The sequence below is a fragment of the Bos javanicus genome, chromosome 9, assembly GCF_032452875.1.
Source record: "Bos javanicus breed banteng chromosome 9, ARS-OSU_banteng_1.0, whole genome shotgun sequence".
NCBI lineage: Eukaryota > Metazoa > Chordata > Mammalia > Artiodactyla > Bovidae > Bos > Bos javanicus.
In genome coordinates this window covers 96,198,908-96,218,345 of record NC_083876.1, presented here as the reverse complement: position 1 = coordinate 96,218,345, position 19,438 = coordinate 96,198,908, and the positions used below count along the sequence as shown (strand labels likewise).

The 19,438-nt window shown below is 48.5% G+C and overlaps 1 protein-coding gene across 1 annotated transcript in view; it reads right to left on the bottom strand.

Annotated features, from left to right (window-relative positions):
* IGF2R (insulin like growth factor 2 receptor) overlaps positions 1-12,904 on the bottom strand; it is a 103,312-nt gene extending 90,408 nt beyond the window's left edge. Inside the window, exon 1 of the mRNA XM_061428479.1 lies at positions 12,528-12,904. Coding sequence (XP_061284463.1) covers positions 12,528-12,700 — 173 coding nt within the window. The 5' untranslated portion in view covers positions 12,701-12,904. The remainder of the gene's footprint in view (positions 1-12,527) is intronic.
* Positions 12,905-19,438: the final 6,534 nt, after the last annotated feature.

Here is a 19,438-nt window from a genome sequence, read left to right as displayed (position 1 = left end):
TGGAATGCCCAACACCTTAAAGGAAAAAAAAAAAACAAATCTCAGAAAACTGAGTCCCTTCCCCTCTAACACAAAGGAGCTCCATGAACCTTCATTCTGTCCATGTTCTTTAGAGATCTTAGTTCCCCCACTCCCACAAGTCCTGGGGTTATGGTAATAATGGTCATGTGGCCATGAGACATTTGATGACTGGCCTACCATCATCAGTATATAAAGCAGATGAGAAGTACAATGGAACCAGCAGTAAAATTAACAAGCACGTGTGAATCTATAATTTGGTTTCCTTAAAAGAAAAAGTTGGTGGTATACGAGTAAATTCACATAACATGGTCACTGCCTAGAGAACTGTTTTTTTAAATCTAGAGTGAGCAGCCAATACCAAATCTGGGGGACGAGGGGAATGCAAAGTCTTTCCAACCTGAACAGCAAAAAAAAAAAGATTTCTCTGCTTCTGGCCTACATCCAAGGGCTCTAACGAAACACTCAGGGAACATTTGGCTCACCACTGCCTCTTATCATTATCAGAGAGTTTCTCAGCTCATCCCTCCAGACCACCGACCCTCAAAAATCTGGAACGTTCTCCTAAAATAGCAAAGGGGGAGGATGGTGGGGAGAGGGGAGGGGTGGCAGGGGGAAAGGAAGGCAGGGTTTCCAAACGCACATTTGCAGCAGAAATGTCAAGAGCATAATGTAACCCCTGTTGTCAATAACCCTCTGCTTCCGACACGACGAGAGAAGAATCTGATTTGGCACAAGGAATAAGCACCCTGATCTGCAGGCGCAGGGGAACACAAGAGTTTGATAGAGCATCGTGGCCAAAACTTATATAGGAAGTACTTCACTTCCTATTCTAACAAACCCACAAAGCTGTGGATAAAGATATGAGGCCAGCAAAAAAAAAAAAAAAAAGGCAAGGAAATGCCAGACATTAATTTCTGGTTTTCCCTGTAGTGACACAGGGTCTGGGAGCAGGAAGCCAGTGGTCTGGAGAGCGATCACGCTGGAGGAGAGACTCCGGTCGGCATGAAAGTGGAGGCGCCAGGGGGTCGGCAGGCACGGCTCTAACGCCAGCACCCTGAGTGTCTGGGAGAGGTCCCGAGAAGCCAAGGCAAGCCACGAGGTGCCAAGGGGATGGGTAAGGCGCCCACACCCGTGGGCCTGAATCCCACCCCCCGACCCAGCCTTTCGGGACACACTTAAGCACTCAGAGCCTCACCTTCCAGTCGCCAAGAGTCATCCACCCGACAGCCACCACCAGGAAAACGAGACTGGAAACGTGGAGCTGTTGAGGGACTGTCACCTAAGCCCTCATCTGGATCACCAGCAGGACTCAAAGACAGGTTAAAAACTGAGTTGGCCTGGTTAAGTCCTTTCGAAAGAACTGTCACCTAACGACACTGCCAGGATTGAGGTGGGAGCCTGGTTTGGGGGCCAGCTCCACGGAGCTGATGAAGCTCAAGACAGAGAGTGGGGGGGGGGGGCTCAGAACACACACCCAGACACACGCACGCCAGCTGCCTCCTGGGATCTCTCAGAACAGGACAGGCACTCGGGCCCACCCAAGCCCGCACCATGCAACCACCAGCTGCACCAGAACAAAGGCCTGATGGATCGGAAACTTGGGGAAAAGGACAGACACGCTCTTCCTCAAGGGGCTTCCAGGAACCCGGCGGCCACGGCCCTCCGCACCCGAGATCCGCCTCCAAGGGCCGGCCGGTGAGCCTGCTGCTGCACTTGCTGCATTTTTGCTCCCAGCGACTCTACGGCCCCAGGACGCAGGCCAGGGTTTCAACCCTGCTCCGTGAGGCCCCTTTTACAATCTGGGTGCTTTCTTACTTTGTTCCTCAAATGCAAAACGAAGGCTTGAATTACAGGCTGAACCTCCTCCTTAATCATCACATGGATGTCGGAATTCAACTGCCTTTAACATCAACTCGGCCCATGGCATAGAGATCAAACTTTAAGGCTCAGTCCCCTCAGAGGCCATCACCAACGTCCCCCAAACCCTCACGGACCCAGTACCCTGCCCCTGCTTCCAAAGCCACTAGGACAAGAGAAAGTCTGCCTTCCTAACTTTTTTTTTGGCACGGGGGAGGCTATGCCAGGTTCATTGCTGTGCAGACTTTTCTCTAGTTCAGGCAAGCAGGGTTTCCTCTTTGCTGCCCTGCAAAAGTTCTCTGCTTGCAGAGCACAGGTTTTAGGGTGCTCACGCTTCAGGAGTTGCAGCTCCCAGGCTCCAGACCACAGACTCAGTAGTGATGGGGGCTTGGGCTTAGCTCCTCCTCGGCACGTGGGATCATCCTGGATCGGGGCTCGAACCCATGTCTCCTGCCTTGGGAGGTGGATTCTTTACCACAGAGCCACCAGGGAAGCCCTCATCTTCCTACTTTCCGGGCAGTCAGCTCAGCCGGTTAGTTCGGATGGTGATGGGGCCACTACCCAGGGTGAGTTCTTCACAAAGGGAGGCTGCCGCAGGAGAACAGTCTCTGCTTTGAAGATGCTGGGGTCACACGACTCAGAAACCCTACCACCCGCTGCTGGCAACAGGAAGCGCAGGGCCACGTCAGCGTCACCTTCATGCCACCTAAAAGGACTGCGGCCCCACCGGCTCCCCACCCCCGCAGGGCACTTCCTCGGAATGACCCCCACACTGTCACAACTTCCACCCACGCTCTCCAGGCGGCCCCTACTTCCCCACCCCCCACCCCCTCTGAGAACGGCAGCTCCATCCTTTCAGCTCAGTCCCTCTCCCCCCACCCCACCCCATCCCACATCCAGTCCTAGGCAGAGTCCACCAGCTCCACCTTCAAAGTCCCCAGAATCGGACCACTCTGCACCACGACCCTGGTCCAATCTGTTATAACCGCTTACCTGGTCCGGCAAAAATTCCCCTCAGGCCGTCCCCACCCGAGGTCACTCCTGGGCTCAAAATCCTCCCAGGATTCCGCCTCCCTCAGAATAAAATTCAGAGTCATTCTTCTTTTTTTTTTTAATATTTTTTATTGAAATGGAGTTGACTTACAACACTGTGCCCATTTCTGCTGCATGGCAAAGGGATTCAGTTAAACACACCTACACACTCTCTTCTAGAGTCACTCTTGATGGCCTATGGGACGTGGCCCCAGCCAACCCTCTCCAAAAATTCCCGTCTCCCACCCTCTTTCTTGCTCTTGCTACACGACGGCCCCTCTGCCACTTCCCAGCCACGTCAGCCAGCATCCTGGCTGGAACACTTGATAATGTGATCCCTCTGCCTAACACACCCTTCCCTGGGTCAGATGTGCAGGTGACCCCCCTCGCTTCCTTAAAAAAAGCAAAAGTCCCCCCCACAGACAGGCCTGCGGACCCAGCACCCTCCAACAGCCCCGCCCCATACACCTCTCCCTAGGCTCGCTCACTCACCCAAGCAGCTAACTCACCCACCTCCACCGAAGGATGGACACTCAGAAGTGCGGAGAGTGAGCCACATGGGTTTCTCGCTTTGTTTGTGGTGACACTCCTCCGGCAGATGGCAGGCGGAGGGGCCTCGGAGGACACGGAGGGGTGACTCAGCGGGGACACATCCTTGTCATTTCTAAGAAGCCACCCTTCAGCACATCCATGTTCGTGGTTTGGGGTTTCTGTTTGCAGGCTGGGGTGCTGGGGAGAGGCTTTCAGTACCAAACAAGTGTTTTAAAGATGTCTAACTGGCTTTTGACTAGAGTGAGTCACCCAGATGGCGACAAACTAACGTTACAAGTCAACATCCAGTGGCCAGTCAGCTCCTGGAAGAGCTCTTCACGTGCACACCACGTGTTTATTCCCGCACACACGTACGTGGGAAGAATTGCACATGACCCCACGGATTGTGGCCCGCCAGGCTCCTCTGTCCATGGGATTCTGTACGCAGGAATGCTGGAGTGGGCTCCCATCCCCTTAAGCACGCAGGCTCTGATTTAAAAGACCTCCCTGGCTGCCCGCCGGCAAAGGCCAGGCTTCATTGTCTCCACGTTCCTTCATCTTTCCCTACTCCCTCTACCCCAAAACAAAACTCGAATTGGTAACTTTCACGACCTCAGATTTCTTACATCTCTGAGCCCCAAAGTGAAGAGTGACACGTGCAAAACTGTACCCACCCCCTGGCCCTGCGGGGGGGAAGCCACCCTCCAGAGATTCATGGAAGGATCTTAAAGCAACAACATAAAAATCCCACCCAAGGTCTCTGGCCCATCTGAAGGGCAAGCTTCATGCTTGCAAAACTCAGAGGGGCTGGGATCTTCCCCTCCACCCACCCCAGCCATGGAGGATGCACACAGGCCGGCCCCCCGCGCTGGTTACCACGAGGACAGAAATAGGTGTGACGCACCACTCCAGGCACCTCAGAACCCCGCCTGTGGCAGCTGGTTCTTAAGTCATGCGGCACCGTGAAGCTGGCGAAGGGCTCTCACAACGCTTCCCACTGGCCTGCATTCTTGCGCCCAGTCCCCACCTACAGCAGACGCCCTGGAATCCAAGACCCACCCGCCTCCAGGGAGACGGGACTGGGCCCCTCCAGAGCACTGACGCCCGTGCAGAAGTCCTCGGGGGCTTCAGGACCTTCTACCAAAAAACAAAATCTGGAGGCTCTGCACTCCCCCGCTTCCCCGGGGTGGTGGACTAATGTGGCCACCACAGGAAGGAGGACAATGCCAAAAAAAAGGCAGGAAAGGGCCCGGGGCCACCCGACATATGGCACCTGGCACCCGCCCCAACCCCACACCTCCTATCAGCAAGCTCCTCCTTGTGTAAGCAAACTCGAGCTGGGCTTTCTGCTACTTGGGAGCTGGAGGAATCCTGAAGAATGGAGCCTCAGAACCGCAGAAGCCTGGATGCAAACTAGACCCTGAGAATCACACAGCCCCGTGGTTTTAAAACTTTAAATGATGGAAACACTTCTTTCTCAAAAGAACTTTCCCATGGAGTGCCAATGTATAGGATGGATGAAGAAGAAACGCCCTCGTGTTGAGGCAAAAAGCCCCTGGACACTAAGAGAACCAGGGAGGTGCAGAGGAACCAGCTAAAAATATCACTGACCTGGCGCACAGAGCCCTAACTTGCAGAAAAAAGCAATCACCGCCACCACCACCATTTATGACCACAAAGGGTAGCTAGGCACGTAGACACACTCTGGTTCTCACACCACCCTAAAAACGTGATTTGCACCCTGATTTGACACAGAAGAAAATCAAAATCTCAGCAGGTCAGTTAACTGGCCCGTGAGGCTTTCCAACTAGTAAAGAGGAGAAAGAGTCCACATTCGAAAGCAGGACAGTGACTTCCAAAACTCCACTCCCAGCCCTCCTGAGGAAGAAACTGAGATGCAGAGGAAAGAGGTGACTGGCCACCGCCAACTCAGAAATCCAGCTCTGCGGACTCCAGCTACAGGCAGAACACACTGTCCTCTGCCAGCGGCCGTCAACGAGGGCCCAGCAGCTGTCTCCGAGCAGGAACAGGGCTGGGAGTGATGTTTAGGAGGACGGAAAAGCACCTAAGACCAGCCACAGGGACACACCAGCCAGAGGAACGCCCTGCCCATCCCCCCGCCTCCCCCCAGCAACTTGCAGCCAAGCTTCAACAACTGCTCCCAGCTCCATCCTGCACAGCTGCGCAAAAAGAGGCCACAAGCGTCCCAGCGGAGGCTCGATGCAAAGAGCACAATCAAGAGGCACCAGCCGTCGCAAGGGCACCCACACCATGAAAATGGGATGACAGATGCCAACAAAGACACTGGGCCCAAGGAAAGAGCAATTCATAGAGCAATCCGAGGAGCGCTTTACGTCTTCCAAGGGATGAGCGAAGTCGTGGCAACCATGAAGAGGCAGCTGTGAGTATACATCAACTCTAGACCCTGCTGGAATGTTTCTAAGAAACAGAAAAAAGTTGAAGAGCTTACAAACAACAGGAGAACTGCTAGGCTGGGAAAGAGGACAGAGCCATTCTTCTGGAGCCCTGCCCACAATGGAGGTCAGATACAAAGTATAAAGAACAAACCCAGCAGGACCGAGTACGCTATGATAAAGCGAGGCTAAACAGCACAATAAGGAAACTTTGACCCAAAGAAAGAATCTTTTTTTCCCAAACACACAGAACACGCAACTCAAGGAGGTTCTAGGCCACAATTTCACATTTTTACTGCCCACATGAGGGGACAACTCTATTTACCTAGAGAATGAAAAATTTTTAAAAACTGGTGGATCCAAGAAGTTCAAATAGCATTTTGGGGTACAAGAAGAAAATATTTAGAACTGAAGGATGAAAAATCTATGTATCAAAACCCATAAGTAGCATAGTACTCAGACAAAGAAACCCACAGCTTTAAATTCATAGTTTAGTCACTCAAGCTGATTTAAAAGATCTAAGCTTTCAATTTAAATTAGGGAAAAAAAGAGGATAAATAACAAAATCCTAGTGTACAGCACAGGAAACTATTATAGTTAATATCCTGTGATAAACCAAACGGAAAAGAAGATGAAAAAGAACATGCAGGAATAACTGAATCACCTTTTGTGCAGCAGAAATTAACATAATATTGTAAATCAACTCTACTGCACTAAAAGAAATTTAAGAAAAAAAAATTTTTAAGAAAAATTAGAAAAAATTTTTAAAGAAATTTTTTAAAGTTAACAACAGAGAACATAAATAAAATAAAAAATTAATGGTGACAAAGATGGTAAAATAAATACTAGTTGTTTTGAAAAGACTAAAAAGACTAGAAAAATCTTTAGTAAACCTAATTAGCAGGAAAAATATATAAATTAACATCAGGAATTTTTTACATTTACCTACAGATTCAAAAGGTATTTCCAAAAGCATAAGAGTAAATGCTACGTATTTATATGTGAATTCATAATTAAAATGACAATTTCCTAGAAAAATACAGATTATCAAAACTTGCTCAAGAAAAAGTATAGAATCTGAGTAAACAGACAAAACTGAAGCAGTAACCAAAACTCCTCCTCCACCACGTTCTACCTCCACAGAGGCACAGGCCCAGACAGTTTTACCACTGAGTTCTACTAAAATTTAAGGAACAGAAATTGTCCATCCTATGCAAAAACTATTCCATATCATACAATATACTAAAAACTAACTGGCTCTTCCCACAAAGCAAAACATTCTTGATACTGAACTCATCCAAGAATAATACAGCAAAGAAAGCTGCAGCCTGAACTCACTTAAAAACTCAGTCGCAAGCTTCCTACATAAAACATCAGGAAATGCGTGTGTGGGTGCTCAGTCATGTCGGACTCCTTGTTGCCCCACAGACTGTAGCCCACCAGGTTCCACTGTCCATGGAATTTTCCAGGAAAGAATACTGAGTGGGTTGCCATTTCCTTCTCCAGGGGATCTTCCTAACCCAGGGATTGAACCCACATCTCCTGCATTGGCGGACAGATTCTTTACCACTGAGCCACCTGGGAAAACGGGGTGCTCTTAACATCCCACAATGCAAAGGACAGACCCCACAACAAATATTTATTCAGGCCAAATGTCAAATGTGCTAAGGCTAAGAAACCTCAGTACAAAGATTTCATAGGCTACAAAAAGCCTGATTTAAAAAGAAAAAAAAAAAGGTAAACTGAAGTTCATCAAAATTAAGAAATACCTATTTTTCAAAGGACATATTAATGAAAAAAAAAAAAAAAGCAATCCAAAGACTGCGGGGAAAATACACCCGGTACAGACCTGAGGAAGGACCTGACTCCAAAAACATAAAGAACTCTTGAAACACAAAAAGATGACCCCCAAAAAGTGTGTTCAGGGATGAGGGGCAAGAGATTTTTTTGAGAATCACAACAAAAGATACTCAAGTGGTTAATAAGCACATGAAAGATGTTCAACCTCATGAGGCATCCAAATAATACAAGAAAAGATGTTCAATGTCATGAGTCAGCAGGGATGTGAAAATTAAAACCATACTGAGATACCACTACAACCCCACTAGGATGGCTAAAATTAAAAAGACTGACAAGATCAAGTGCTGACAAGGACGAAGAAACACCGGAACTCTCACACCGATGATGGAGATGCAACGTGGACAACCCCTTCAGAAGTCAGTTTGCAGCTCCCATAAAATCAACCCTCACTCCCCAGCCACTGAACAATCTCACTCCTAGGTGTCTATCCAAAAATAGAGTATATGTCCACACAAAATCTTGTACATGAATATTTACAACAGCTTTGTTTGTAACAGCCCAAAAAACTAGTAACATCTAGATTAGTCTTGGGTCAAAAAAAAAAAAAAATCAAAACTTAGATTACACATTACTTAAAATTAACAAAAGAAATTCAAAAGTTTAATAAAGTAAAATTAGCAAAAGGGGAGCAGTGGTGGCCACCAGTTCTCTGGATCCAGTGCTGTCCAGAGGGTGGTGTCTCCAGCTCTAACCCCTCCCAGTTTTCCCCCCTACTTAAGAAATGTCGATGGATCACTTGGAGAATAAATGAGTCCTTTGTCACCTTGCCAGGATTAAAGGTGAGGAGACACCATTAACAAGAATTCAGGCCTCTGTCCCTCACTGGTCATGAGTCAACTATGCGGAAAATACAAAGGACTCACAGGTATATCCGATCTCAGCTACCTCCACCTCCATGACCAGTGGGGTCACTGCCAAAACGGCTCCTGGCTGGGATAATAAAAAAAGGCGGAAAAAAAAAGGAGAAAAAGAACAGTATCTGCAAAGTAACGAGTTACTTTCTTCCACCAGTCCCCATTCTGCGACTGTTGTGAATTCTCTCTTCCCAGCACAGCACAGTTATACATGCCAAGATCGAAATAAAGATGAGACACCTAAATGATTTCACTCAACCCCATCTTTTAAAACTCCCTCTGTGAAACACTGATAAAAGATACGAAGCCCAATCAGGAGTTCATTCCCTGGGATCTTGTCAGGATGATGGTCCTGACAAGAATTAAAGAATTTAAAGAATTAAAGCATGTGTCTACCCACAGTTAATAATCTTGGGCTACACACACACTTATTGTTGCAAGAAACATATACACACAAGTGGATGTGATCCAGGTTCCACATGTGGCCCAAATTAGGCATATAAGCACTGTTCCTTCGGAAAAATCGCAGGGAAAAAAATGTCTCCTTAGAGACATCAACTAAACCAACCTCAACTCCCAGCTGGCTTCATTACTCTCTTGTCCTCAATAAAAAAAAAAAAAAAAAAAAAAGTTGCAGCTTTTATACAGAAACAATTGGGGGAAAGCTTGTTCTAAATACACTTTAAGGTACTTAACTACTTAAATCAAGACAGCCCAAAGCATTATTTTATAACTCGTATAAACTGTTAAGCCTTCACTCATTAAGAATGTCGTTAACACCAAAATAAAGGGTAGAAAGTCACCCATTACCACGCACGTGTAGAACGGCCTTTTACAAAGTGTATCTCGTACAAAAGAGGGTGAAGCTGTGGACAAGCGGAGGGCCTTCTGGTCTCTTCGGATGACTTCGCACGGCCTCTGGCCTCTGCCCCCTGACCTCCTGTCCCCGCAGACCCTGCCCCCCAACCTCTGCACATCCCACACAGCTCAGCACTCCACGCCCCAGCCCCGCCGTGCCTGCCAGACCCACCGCGGCCAAGGTGGCCTCTGGATTCCAATGCTTTCTTTCCACCACACACCACCTCCCAAGAAACAGCCGAGGGATTAAAACCTCCGACTTCTTCCACAGCGCAGGACTCGCCGGGTGCATCCATCCTCACGAAGCTTCAAAATCGCACGACTGAGGCTGTCCAAAGGACACGCGCTCAAAGTGCCGGGAGAGCAGATACACTCTGGGTGACTGGCCGTCGTCATCCCTGCTCTGCAGCACCCAGCTAAAGACGCTAAAGCTGCTGCAAGCACAGTCCCTCCTCTGCTGCCTTCATCCCTTCTGCTAACGAGCCACTTGGGGACGACCCCTGCCCACCACGCTCACCCCAAGATGGGTCTGGGCCACATGGGTGCCCTGCAGGCCTCCCTGAAACGGGTCCCAACTTCCCTCCTGTTGGTCTTAAGGGGCCATAGGTGAAAGGTACCCTCCCGGGATCTAAAAGCTAGACTTGGGAGGAGAGGCCGCTGCCCCAGAATCAACCCCCCTTTCCAGGGACCGTGAGACCTGCCTGCCAGGGTTCTCGCGGCCACCAGAAGGTGTCCAGGCACCCCCAAACCTGCGAGAAGGCGGCTGCGGACTGCACCAAGCAGCAAACCACCAGGAACCGGGAGAGTCTTCCACGGAAAAACGTGTTCCTCGTTACCAGCAACCAATTTGCGGACGTTTGGAATGTGCCCCTGTGTCCGTGGGGACCGCTGCCACCGACAAGCAGCGCAAACACCAAGAGCAGAAGTCTGCTCTTCACACTCACGGTGAGGCCTGGGCAGCTATTTACGGACAGACGCCCAGGGCTGGAAGAAAAGGCCACAGAAAACAGCCTGCTTCAGGGCCACTCGGTAGAATTTTTCAAAGTGGACTTAAAGACATGATCAGCCCACATTCCCATTTAAATATGCGCTACAGTGAAGGAACTTTTAGGCAGTCTGACTTCATTCAAGAAAACAGATTTTTTTTTTTAAACCCCTTCCCTAGAGGGGGGTAAAAATGTTTTCAGTATTTAAGCCAAGGTATGCATTTGAAACGGGAACAAACAAAACAAATTTCAAATTTCAGGGAGTGGGTCTGAAGTAGAGACTGTTAAACGCGGCTCTAGAGAAGTCTGAATGTGAAACCACAGAGCAGTAACGGGAAAGAAACGTGCTGAAGCCCACCCAGCTGCAACCCAGCTGGGGCTGCAGTCCTCAGAAGCCTGGCAAAAAGGACCTGTCTGAAGACCACAGAAGGCACATGCTAAAAAAATGCAAGTCCCCTCAGGACACTGTCAAGCACTTGCTAAGTCAGGCCCACGTGTGACCGTGAGGAGAGGCGTTTCAAGATACAACGGCCATTTCCTACTGGACCAAGAGGCCAAGTTCCATCTGGAGATGAGTTTGTGAACCACGGTCCAGGCGTGGGATGACTACCCTAAAGTAAAAGCAAGAGTCTCCTGCAGCAGCTCCAGAGTAGGGGTCTGCCCTTGAGGCCAACTTTATTAAGAAATCAATTCCAATCTGCCAGCAACCAAGACCAACACCACTAGGCCAAGCTGAGCTAATTTCTCATGGATGCATATGGTTACAGCAGCCACTACCCCAAAAACGTCCTCCTTTAAAGATCAGTCACAGCCTGACCTTGGGTCAGCGACTAGCTTTTCACTGTAACAGGGGGCTTCTATGAGTAACTATGTATCTTAGGGCAGTTAACTGGCCTACAAACTAATGTGCAGTTAACTCTCCCTCGGGCCCCCAATACCTTTCCAAAAAAGGACAAAGAATATGGGCCTTTCCGCTTCACTGTGCGTTCAGCCTCACTCTCCTCAGGGTAATAATTTCTGAAAGTTCTCAATTCAGGGGTAATAAGACCATCTCTAATGCAAAGAAGACCCCATACACCTCACCGTAAGCTCAAAATTCAGGTCCAAGTGGGCTAAACTTGGCTTCATTCTGAGAGGTGACTTGCTAGTGCCAGGGATAACTGCTGACTTGTTTGTCCACGACTCTTCCAGAACTTTTCACCCCTTTTTCACCAAGCTTTAAAAAATTAATTAAAAGCTGCATTTTCCATCATCCTAAACAGTCCAGAGAAGGTTGGTTAGAAAAATACATGGAATCGGCAGTTCTCCAACCCCGGGACTCCTGGCCATGGCAGAACACTTAACAGTCCTCACTGGGACCAACGATTATACAATCATGGTTCCCAAAGCAAAAGACTCCACTAGAATAATCCACCCGGAGACAATGACATCATGTGAACAGCGAGACAGGAAGTTCAGCTCGCAGAAGTGAAGGGTGAAGTCTCGAAAGCCAATACTGGATGACCACCCTCCATTCTCCCGATTAAAAAAAAAAAGTCAACTTCTGCAGAAAAAGCTACTTTAAAAATGGAAAACCCACATGGAGGAAATCAATCAGCAAATGAAACCAACCCCCCCCCCCCCCCCCGGCCTGGCCAACTCCACGGCCGTTCCTACGGATGAGTCTGTCCACCTTAAGGGGCGCATCTGAAGCCCCGCTGGTAGAACTTTGGGGGAAACGTGGAGTGGGAACAAAGCGAAGCCGGGGATTCCTGCGTCCTCCCAACTTTTTCGCAGGCGCACCGCTGGGCGTGAGGGCGCCCACAGGGTGTCACCCGGCCGCTCGCACGCACGCAAACCCGCCCTGGACTTGGTGACAGCCACAAGTGGCCGGACGGCGGACCCCGGGCCAGCGCGGGCCATGCGCCCCCCACCCCCTGCCCGTGGGCACCGATCACCCCCGGGTCTCTTATCCTTCGCCGGCACGGTGGCAACTTTCCATCGGGGACGGGCAGACACAAGGAGAAGACTCGGGGACCCCGGGCCCTCCCCCGGGGGCGCCCCCTGCACCCCCATCCCGCCCGCTGCGCGCTGGGGCACCGCGACCGAAGCCCGTGCCCCGGCGAGCCACCCACCTGCACAGCTCTGGGAACTCGGCGCCCTGGGTGCCCGCGGCCCCGGGAACCCAGCCCGGCGGCAGCAGCAGCAGCAGCAGCAGCAGCTGCAGCTGCAGCAGGAGCGGGCACCGCGGCGGGCGCCCGGCGGGCGCGGGCCCCAGGTGCGAGCTCCGGCCGGCGGCCGCCTCCATCGCGCCGGGCCCGGGCTGCGCGTCCGGAGCCGGGCGAGCGGCGCGCGGCGGCCGGGGGCGGCGTCCGGGACACGGGTGTGCAGCCAGGGCGGCAGGCGGAGACGGACAGGAGCGCGAGGAGCCACGGACGAGCCGGGGGAGCTCGAGGGGCGCGCGGCTCTTCTGGGCTCGGCGGCGGCCCCGGGGCCTGTCACGTGACCGCCCCGGCCCCGCCCCCGCCCCGCCCCGCTCACGTGACAAGCTTGTTCAGGTGATCCCCGCCCGCCCGGCTCCGCCCAGGCCCGGTCACGTGAGCGCGGCCCCGCGCGCGGCCGGAAGCGGCACGTCGCGCGCGCGCGCGCAGGTGCGGGAACCCCCCCAGGCCTGCGGTGCCCCCCGCTACCCCCCGGGACCCCCCGCCTCCGTGGCTCCCCCGGGGGCGATCTCGGGAGATGGAGGTGCTGCCCAACCTGGACTCCCATGTTCCCACCCTCGACGGACCGGGAGGGGGAAAATGAGGTTTAGAACCTAAGTGCTGTAAAGGCCGCCGCGCAGCCCTGTTACCATACATTCGATCCCTTAATGAATGGGAACCCACTTTTCTTGCCCTCCGGGGGTTCGATCGCTGAGCCCTGCACCGCGGTGTTCCCACCGTTACACACCCACCAGAGCCTCTCACAAACCTGTGGCAATGTGATTTCCCAAGCGTGGGCTTCCTCCAATAAGGAAGGCAGCCCAGATATAGGAACTTGAAACATAAAGGAGGTAAAAGGGTGACTGTCGAGCGAGTGCCGCCCAGCAAAGCTTTTTAATCGCTCTAATCATGTATTTTGTTAAGCCCATAACTGTGTGAATGGCTGAGCTAGGCACAGTGAGAATAAGAAGGTGAATCTGAAAAGACATGAGCTTAAGAAGTTTACCTGATACAGAATAATCTGATTATAGAATAACCACGATGGTAACGGTTCAATTTTTTTTTTTTTTTAATATTTATTACTTTTGCTGGACCACGTCTTCGTTGCCTCATGGAGGAGCTAGTTACCTTATCCGGGGTGGGACCCAGGTACCCTGCATTGGATGTATGAAGGCTTAGACACGACCACCAGGGAAGTCCCCAGTTAACTGTTTTTTAATGCTTACTCCATATAAGAAACTGTACTAGCAATTGCCATGCATGAATCCAGGAACCATATTCTAAATGAGGAACAGAGGCACAGAGATGTTAAGTAACTTAGGCAAAGCCACTTTGATGCAGCAAAGGAGAAATTCAAACACATACAGTAATAGCTAACGTTTATTGAGCAAGTTAATTATGTGCCAAGTATACTTCTGATGTTTTGATTTAGCTCATTTAATCTTAACACAATCCTGTAAGACAGATATTTTCATCAGATCAGTCGCTCAGTCGTGTCCGACTCTTTTCAACCCCATGAATCCCAGCACGCCAGGCCTCCCTGTCCATCACCAGCTCCCGGAGTTCACTCAGACTCAAGTCTATCGAGTCAGGGATGCCATCCAGCCATCTCATCCTCTGTCGCCCCCTTCTCCTACTGCCCCCAATCCCTCCCAGCATCAGAGTCTTTTCCAATGACTCAACTCTTCGCATGAGGTGGCCAAAGTACTGGAGTTTCAGCTTTAGCATCATTCCTTCCAAAGAAATCCTAGGGCTGATCTCCTTCAGAATGGACTGCTTGGATCTCCTTGCAGTCCAAAGGACTCTCAAGAGTCTTCTCCAACACCACAGTTCAAAAGCATCAATTCTTCGGCACTCAGCCTTCTTCACAGTCCAACTCTCACATCCATACGTGACCGCAGGAAAAACCATAGCCTTGACTAGATGGACCTTTGTTGGCAAAGTAATGTCTCTGCTTTTGAATATGCTATCTAGGTTGGTCATAACTTTCCTTCCAAGGAGTAAGCGTCTTTTAATTTCATGGCTGCAGTCACCATCTGCAGTGCTTCTGGAGCCCAGAAAAATAAAGTCTGACACTGTTTCCCCATCTATTTCCCATGAAGTGACAGGACTGGATGCCATGATCTTCGTTTTCTGAATGTTGAGCTTTAAGCCAACTTTTTCACTCTCCACTTTCACTTTCATCAAGAGGCTTTTTAGTTCCTCTTCACTTTCTGCCATAAGGGTGGTGTCATCTGCATATCTGAGGTTATTGATATTTCTCCCGGCAATCTTGATTCCAGCTTGTGCTTCTTCCAGTCCAGCGTTTCTCATGATGTACTCTGCATATAAGTTAAATAAGCAGGGTGACAATATACAGCCTTGACATACTGCTTTTCCTATTTGGAACCAGTCTGCTGTTCCATGTCCAGTTTTAACTGTTGCTTCCTGACCTGCATACAGATTTCTCAAGAGGCAGGTCAGGTGGTCTGGTATTCCCATCTCTTTCAGAAATTTCCACAGTTTATTGTGACCCACACAGTCAAAGGCTTTGGCATAGTCAATAAAGCAGAAATAGATGTTTTTCTGGAACTCTCTTGCTTTTTCCATGATCCAGTGGATGTTGGCAATTTGATCTCTGGTTCCTCTGCCTTTTCTAAAACCAGCTTGAACATCAGGAAGTTCACGTTTCACATATTGCTGAAGCCTGGCTTGGAGTATTTTGAGCATTACTTTACTGGCGTGTGAGATGAGTGCAATTGTGTGGTAGTTTGAGCATTCTTTGGCATTGCCTTTCTTTGGGATTGGAATGAAAACTGACCTTTTCCAGTCCTGTGGCCACTGCTGAGTTTTCCAAATTTGCTGGCATATTGAGTGCAGCACTTTCACAGCATCATCTTTCAGTATTTGGAATAGCTCAACTGGAATTCTATCACCTCCACTAGCTTTGTTCATAGTGATGCTTTCTAAGGCCCACTTGACTTCACATTCCAGGATGTCTGGCTCTAGGTCAGTGATCACACCATCGTGATTATCTGGGTCGTGAAGATCTTTTTTGTACAGTTCTTCTGTGTATTCTTGCCACTCTTCTTAATATCTTCTGCTTCTGTTAGGTCCATACCATTTCTGTCCTTTATCAAGCCCATCTTTGCATGAAATGTTCCTTTGGTATCTCTGATTTTCTTGAAGAGATCTCTAGTCTTTCCCGTTCTGTTGTTTTCCTCTATTTCTTTGCATTGATCGCTGAAGAAGGCTATCTTCATAGCACCCATTTTATAGATAAGGAAACTGAGGCACAGACAGATTAAAAGGCTGGCAGGGCATATGGCTACCAAGTGGAGAAGCCAGAGTTTAAGCACAGGCTAGACAGTCCCAGTGGAGAAGGCAATGGCACCCCACTCCAGTACTCTTGCCTGGAAAATCCCATGGACTGAGGAGCCTCGTAGGCTGCAGTCCATTGGGTCGCTAAGAGTCGGACACGACTGAGCGACTTCTCTTTCACTTTTCACTTTCATGCATTGGAGAAGGAAATGGCAACCCACTCCAGTGTTCTTGCCTGGAGAATCCCAGGGACGGTGGGGCCTGGTGGGCAGCTGTCTATGGGGTCGCACAGAGTCGGACACGACTGAAGTGACTTAGCAGACAGTCCCAGAGCCTGCAGCTTAGCCATGGTGGTATATTGCCAAAGAGGAATATGGCCCAAGAAAGGAAAGTTGTGGTCCTAAGAGGGTGCTCAGATGTCCTGCTGAGGGCATCCTAAAAGGGTTCATATTTTGCACAACAACAAAATTTGCACTCATCTCACATGCTAGTAAAGTAATGCTCAAAATTCTCCAAGCCAGGCTTCAGCAATATGTGAAACGTGAACTTCCTGATGTTCAAGCTGGTTTTAGAAAAGGAAGAGGAACCAGAGATCAAATTGCCAACATCCACTGGATCATGGAAAAAGCAAGAGAGTTCCAGAAAAACATCTATTTCTGCTTTATTGACTATGCCAAAGCCTTTGACTGTGTGGGTCACAATAAACTGTGGAAAATTCTGAAAGAGATGGGAATACCAGACCACCTGACCTGCCTCTTGAGAAATCTGTATGCAGGTCAGGAAGCAACAGTTAAAACTGGACATGGAACAGCAGACTGGTTCCAAATAGGAAAAGCAGTATGTCAAGGCTGTATATTGTCACCCTGCTTATTTAACTTATATGCAGAGTACATCATGAGAAACGCTGGACTGGAAGAAGCACAAGCTGGAATCAAGATTGCCGGGAGAAATATCAATAACCTCAGATATGCAGATGACACCACCCTTATGGCAGAAAGTGAAGAGGAACTAAAAAGCCTCTTGATGAAAGTGAAAGTGGAGAGTGAAAAAGTTGGCTTAAAGCTCAACATTCAGAAAACGAAGATCATGGCATCCAGTCCTGTCACTTCATGGGAAATAGATGGGGAAACAGTGTCAGACTTTATTTTTCTGGGCTCCAGAAGCACTGCAGATGGTGACTGCAGCCATGAAATTAAAAGACGCTTACTCCTTGGAAGGAAAGTTATGACCAACCTAGATAGCATATTCAAAAGCAGAGACATTACTTTGCCAACAAAGGTCCATCTAGTCAAGGCTATGGTTTTTCCTGCGGTCACGTATGGATGTGAGAGTTGGACTGTGAAGAAGGCTGAGTGCCGAAGAATTGATGCTTTTGAACTGTGGTGTTGGAGAAGACTCTTGAGAGTCCTTTGGACTGCAAGGAGATCCAAGCAGTCCATTCTGAAGGAGATCAGCCCTAGGATTTCTTTGGAAGGAATGATGCTAAAGCTGAAACTCCAGTACTTTGGCCACCTCATGCGAAGAGTTGAGTCATTGGAAAAGACTCTGATGCTGGGAGGGATTGGGGGCAGTAGGAGAAGGGGACGACAGCGGATGAGATGGCTGGATGGCATCCCTGACTCAATAGACTTGAGTCTGAGTGAACTCCGGGAGTTGGTGATGGACAGGGAGGCCTGGCGTGCTTCGATTCATAGGGTCGCAAAGAGTCAAACACAACTGAGCGACTGAACTGAACTGAACTGAATGTTATAATTGCTACAGCCAAAGATCTTCAGTGGAAACTGAAACCATCAGGTGAAAAATAATTGTAAGCTAGAAAATTCACTTTGTCTAAAAGAATGTTTCTCTACTAAAGAAAAATATATCTTTACAATGGAAAGATCTAGTGGAACCATCTTGATCAAGTGATTAAAATTTGTGGCACCAATATTTGGAAAAAAATAATATTTTCTGCTTCCTAAAATGACACAATTTTTTCCTGAATTGAAGAAAGTAGAGAAAATCACTAGACCATTCAGGTATGACCTAAATAAAATCACTTAGGATTATACAGTGGAAGTGACAAGTAGATTCAAGGGATTTGATCTAATAGAGTACCTGAAGAACTATGGTCGGAGGTTCATGACATTGTACAGGAGGCAGGAATCAAGACCATCCCCGAGAAAAAGAAATGCAAAAAGGCAAAATGGTTGTCTGAGGAGGCCTTACAAATAGCTGTGAAAAGAAGAGAAGCAAAAGGCAAAGGAGAAAAGGAAAGATATACTCATTTGAATGCAGAGTTCCAAAGAATAGCAAAGAGAGATAAGAAAGCCTTCCTCAGTGATCAATGCAAAAAAATAGAGGAAAACAATAGAATGGGAAAGACTAGAGATCTCTTCAAGAAAATTAGAGATACCAAGAGAACATTTCATGCAAAGATGGGCACAATAAAGGACAGAAATGATATGGACCTAACAGAAGCAAAAGATATTTAGAAGAGGTGGCAAGAATACACAGAACTATACAAAAAAGATCTTTATGACACAGATAATCATGATAGTGTGATCACTCACCTAGAGCCAGACATCCTGGAATGCAAAGTCAAGTGGGCCTGAGGAAGCATCACTAAGAACAAAGCTAGTGGATGTGATGGAATTCCAGGTGAGCTATTTCAAGTTCTAAAAGATGATGCTGTGAAAGTGCTGCACTCAAAATGCCAACAAATTTGGAAAACTCAGCAGTGGCCACAGGACTGGAAAAGATCAGTTTTCACTCCAATCCCAAAAAAAGGCAATGCCAAAAAATGCTGAAACTACCACACAATTGCACTCATCTCACATGCTAGTAAAGTAATGCTCAAAATTCTCCAAGCCAGGCTTCAACAGTACGTGAACCGTGAACGTCCAGATGTTCAAACTGGATATAGAAAACCCAGAGGAACCAGAGATCAAATTGTCAACATCCATTGCATCCTTGAAAAAGCAAGAGAGTTCCAGAAAAACATTTACTTCTGCTTTATTGACTATGCCAAAGCCTGCGACTGTGTGGATCACAGCAAACTGTGGGTGGAAAATTCTTAAAGATGAGAATACCAGACCACCTGACCTGCCTCTTGAGAAATCTGTATGCAAGTCAGGAAGCAACAGTTAAAACTGCACATGGAAAAACAGACTGGTTCCAACAGGGAAAGGAGTACATCAAGGCTGTATATTGTCACCGTGCTTATTTAACTTATATGCAGAGTACATCATGAGAAACGCTGGGCTGGAGGAAACACAAGCTGGAATCAAGATTGCGGGGAGAAGTATCAATAACCTCAGATATGCAGATGACACCACCCTTATGGCAGAAATCAAGGAACTAAAGAGCCTCTTGATGAAAGTGAAAGAGGAGAATGAAAAAGTTGGCTTAACACTCAACATTCAGAAAACTAAGATCATGGCTTCTGGTCCCATCGCTTCATGGCAAATAGATGGGGAAACAGTGGAAACAGTGAGAGACTTTATTTTGGGGGACTCCAAAATCACTGTATATGGTGACTGCAGCCATGAAATTAAAAGACGCTC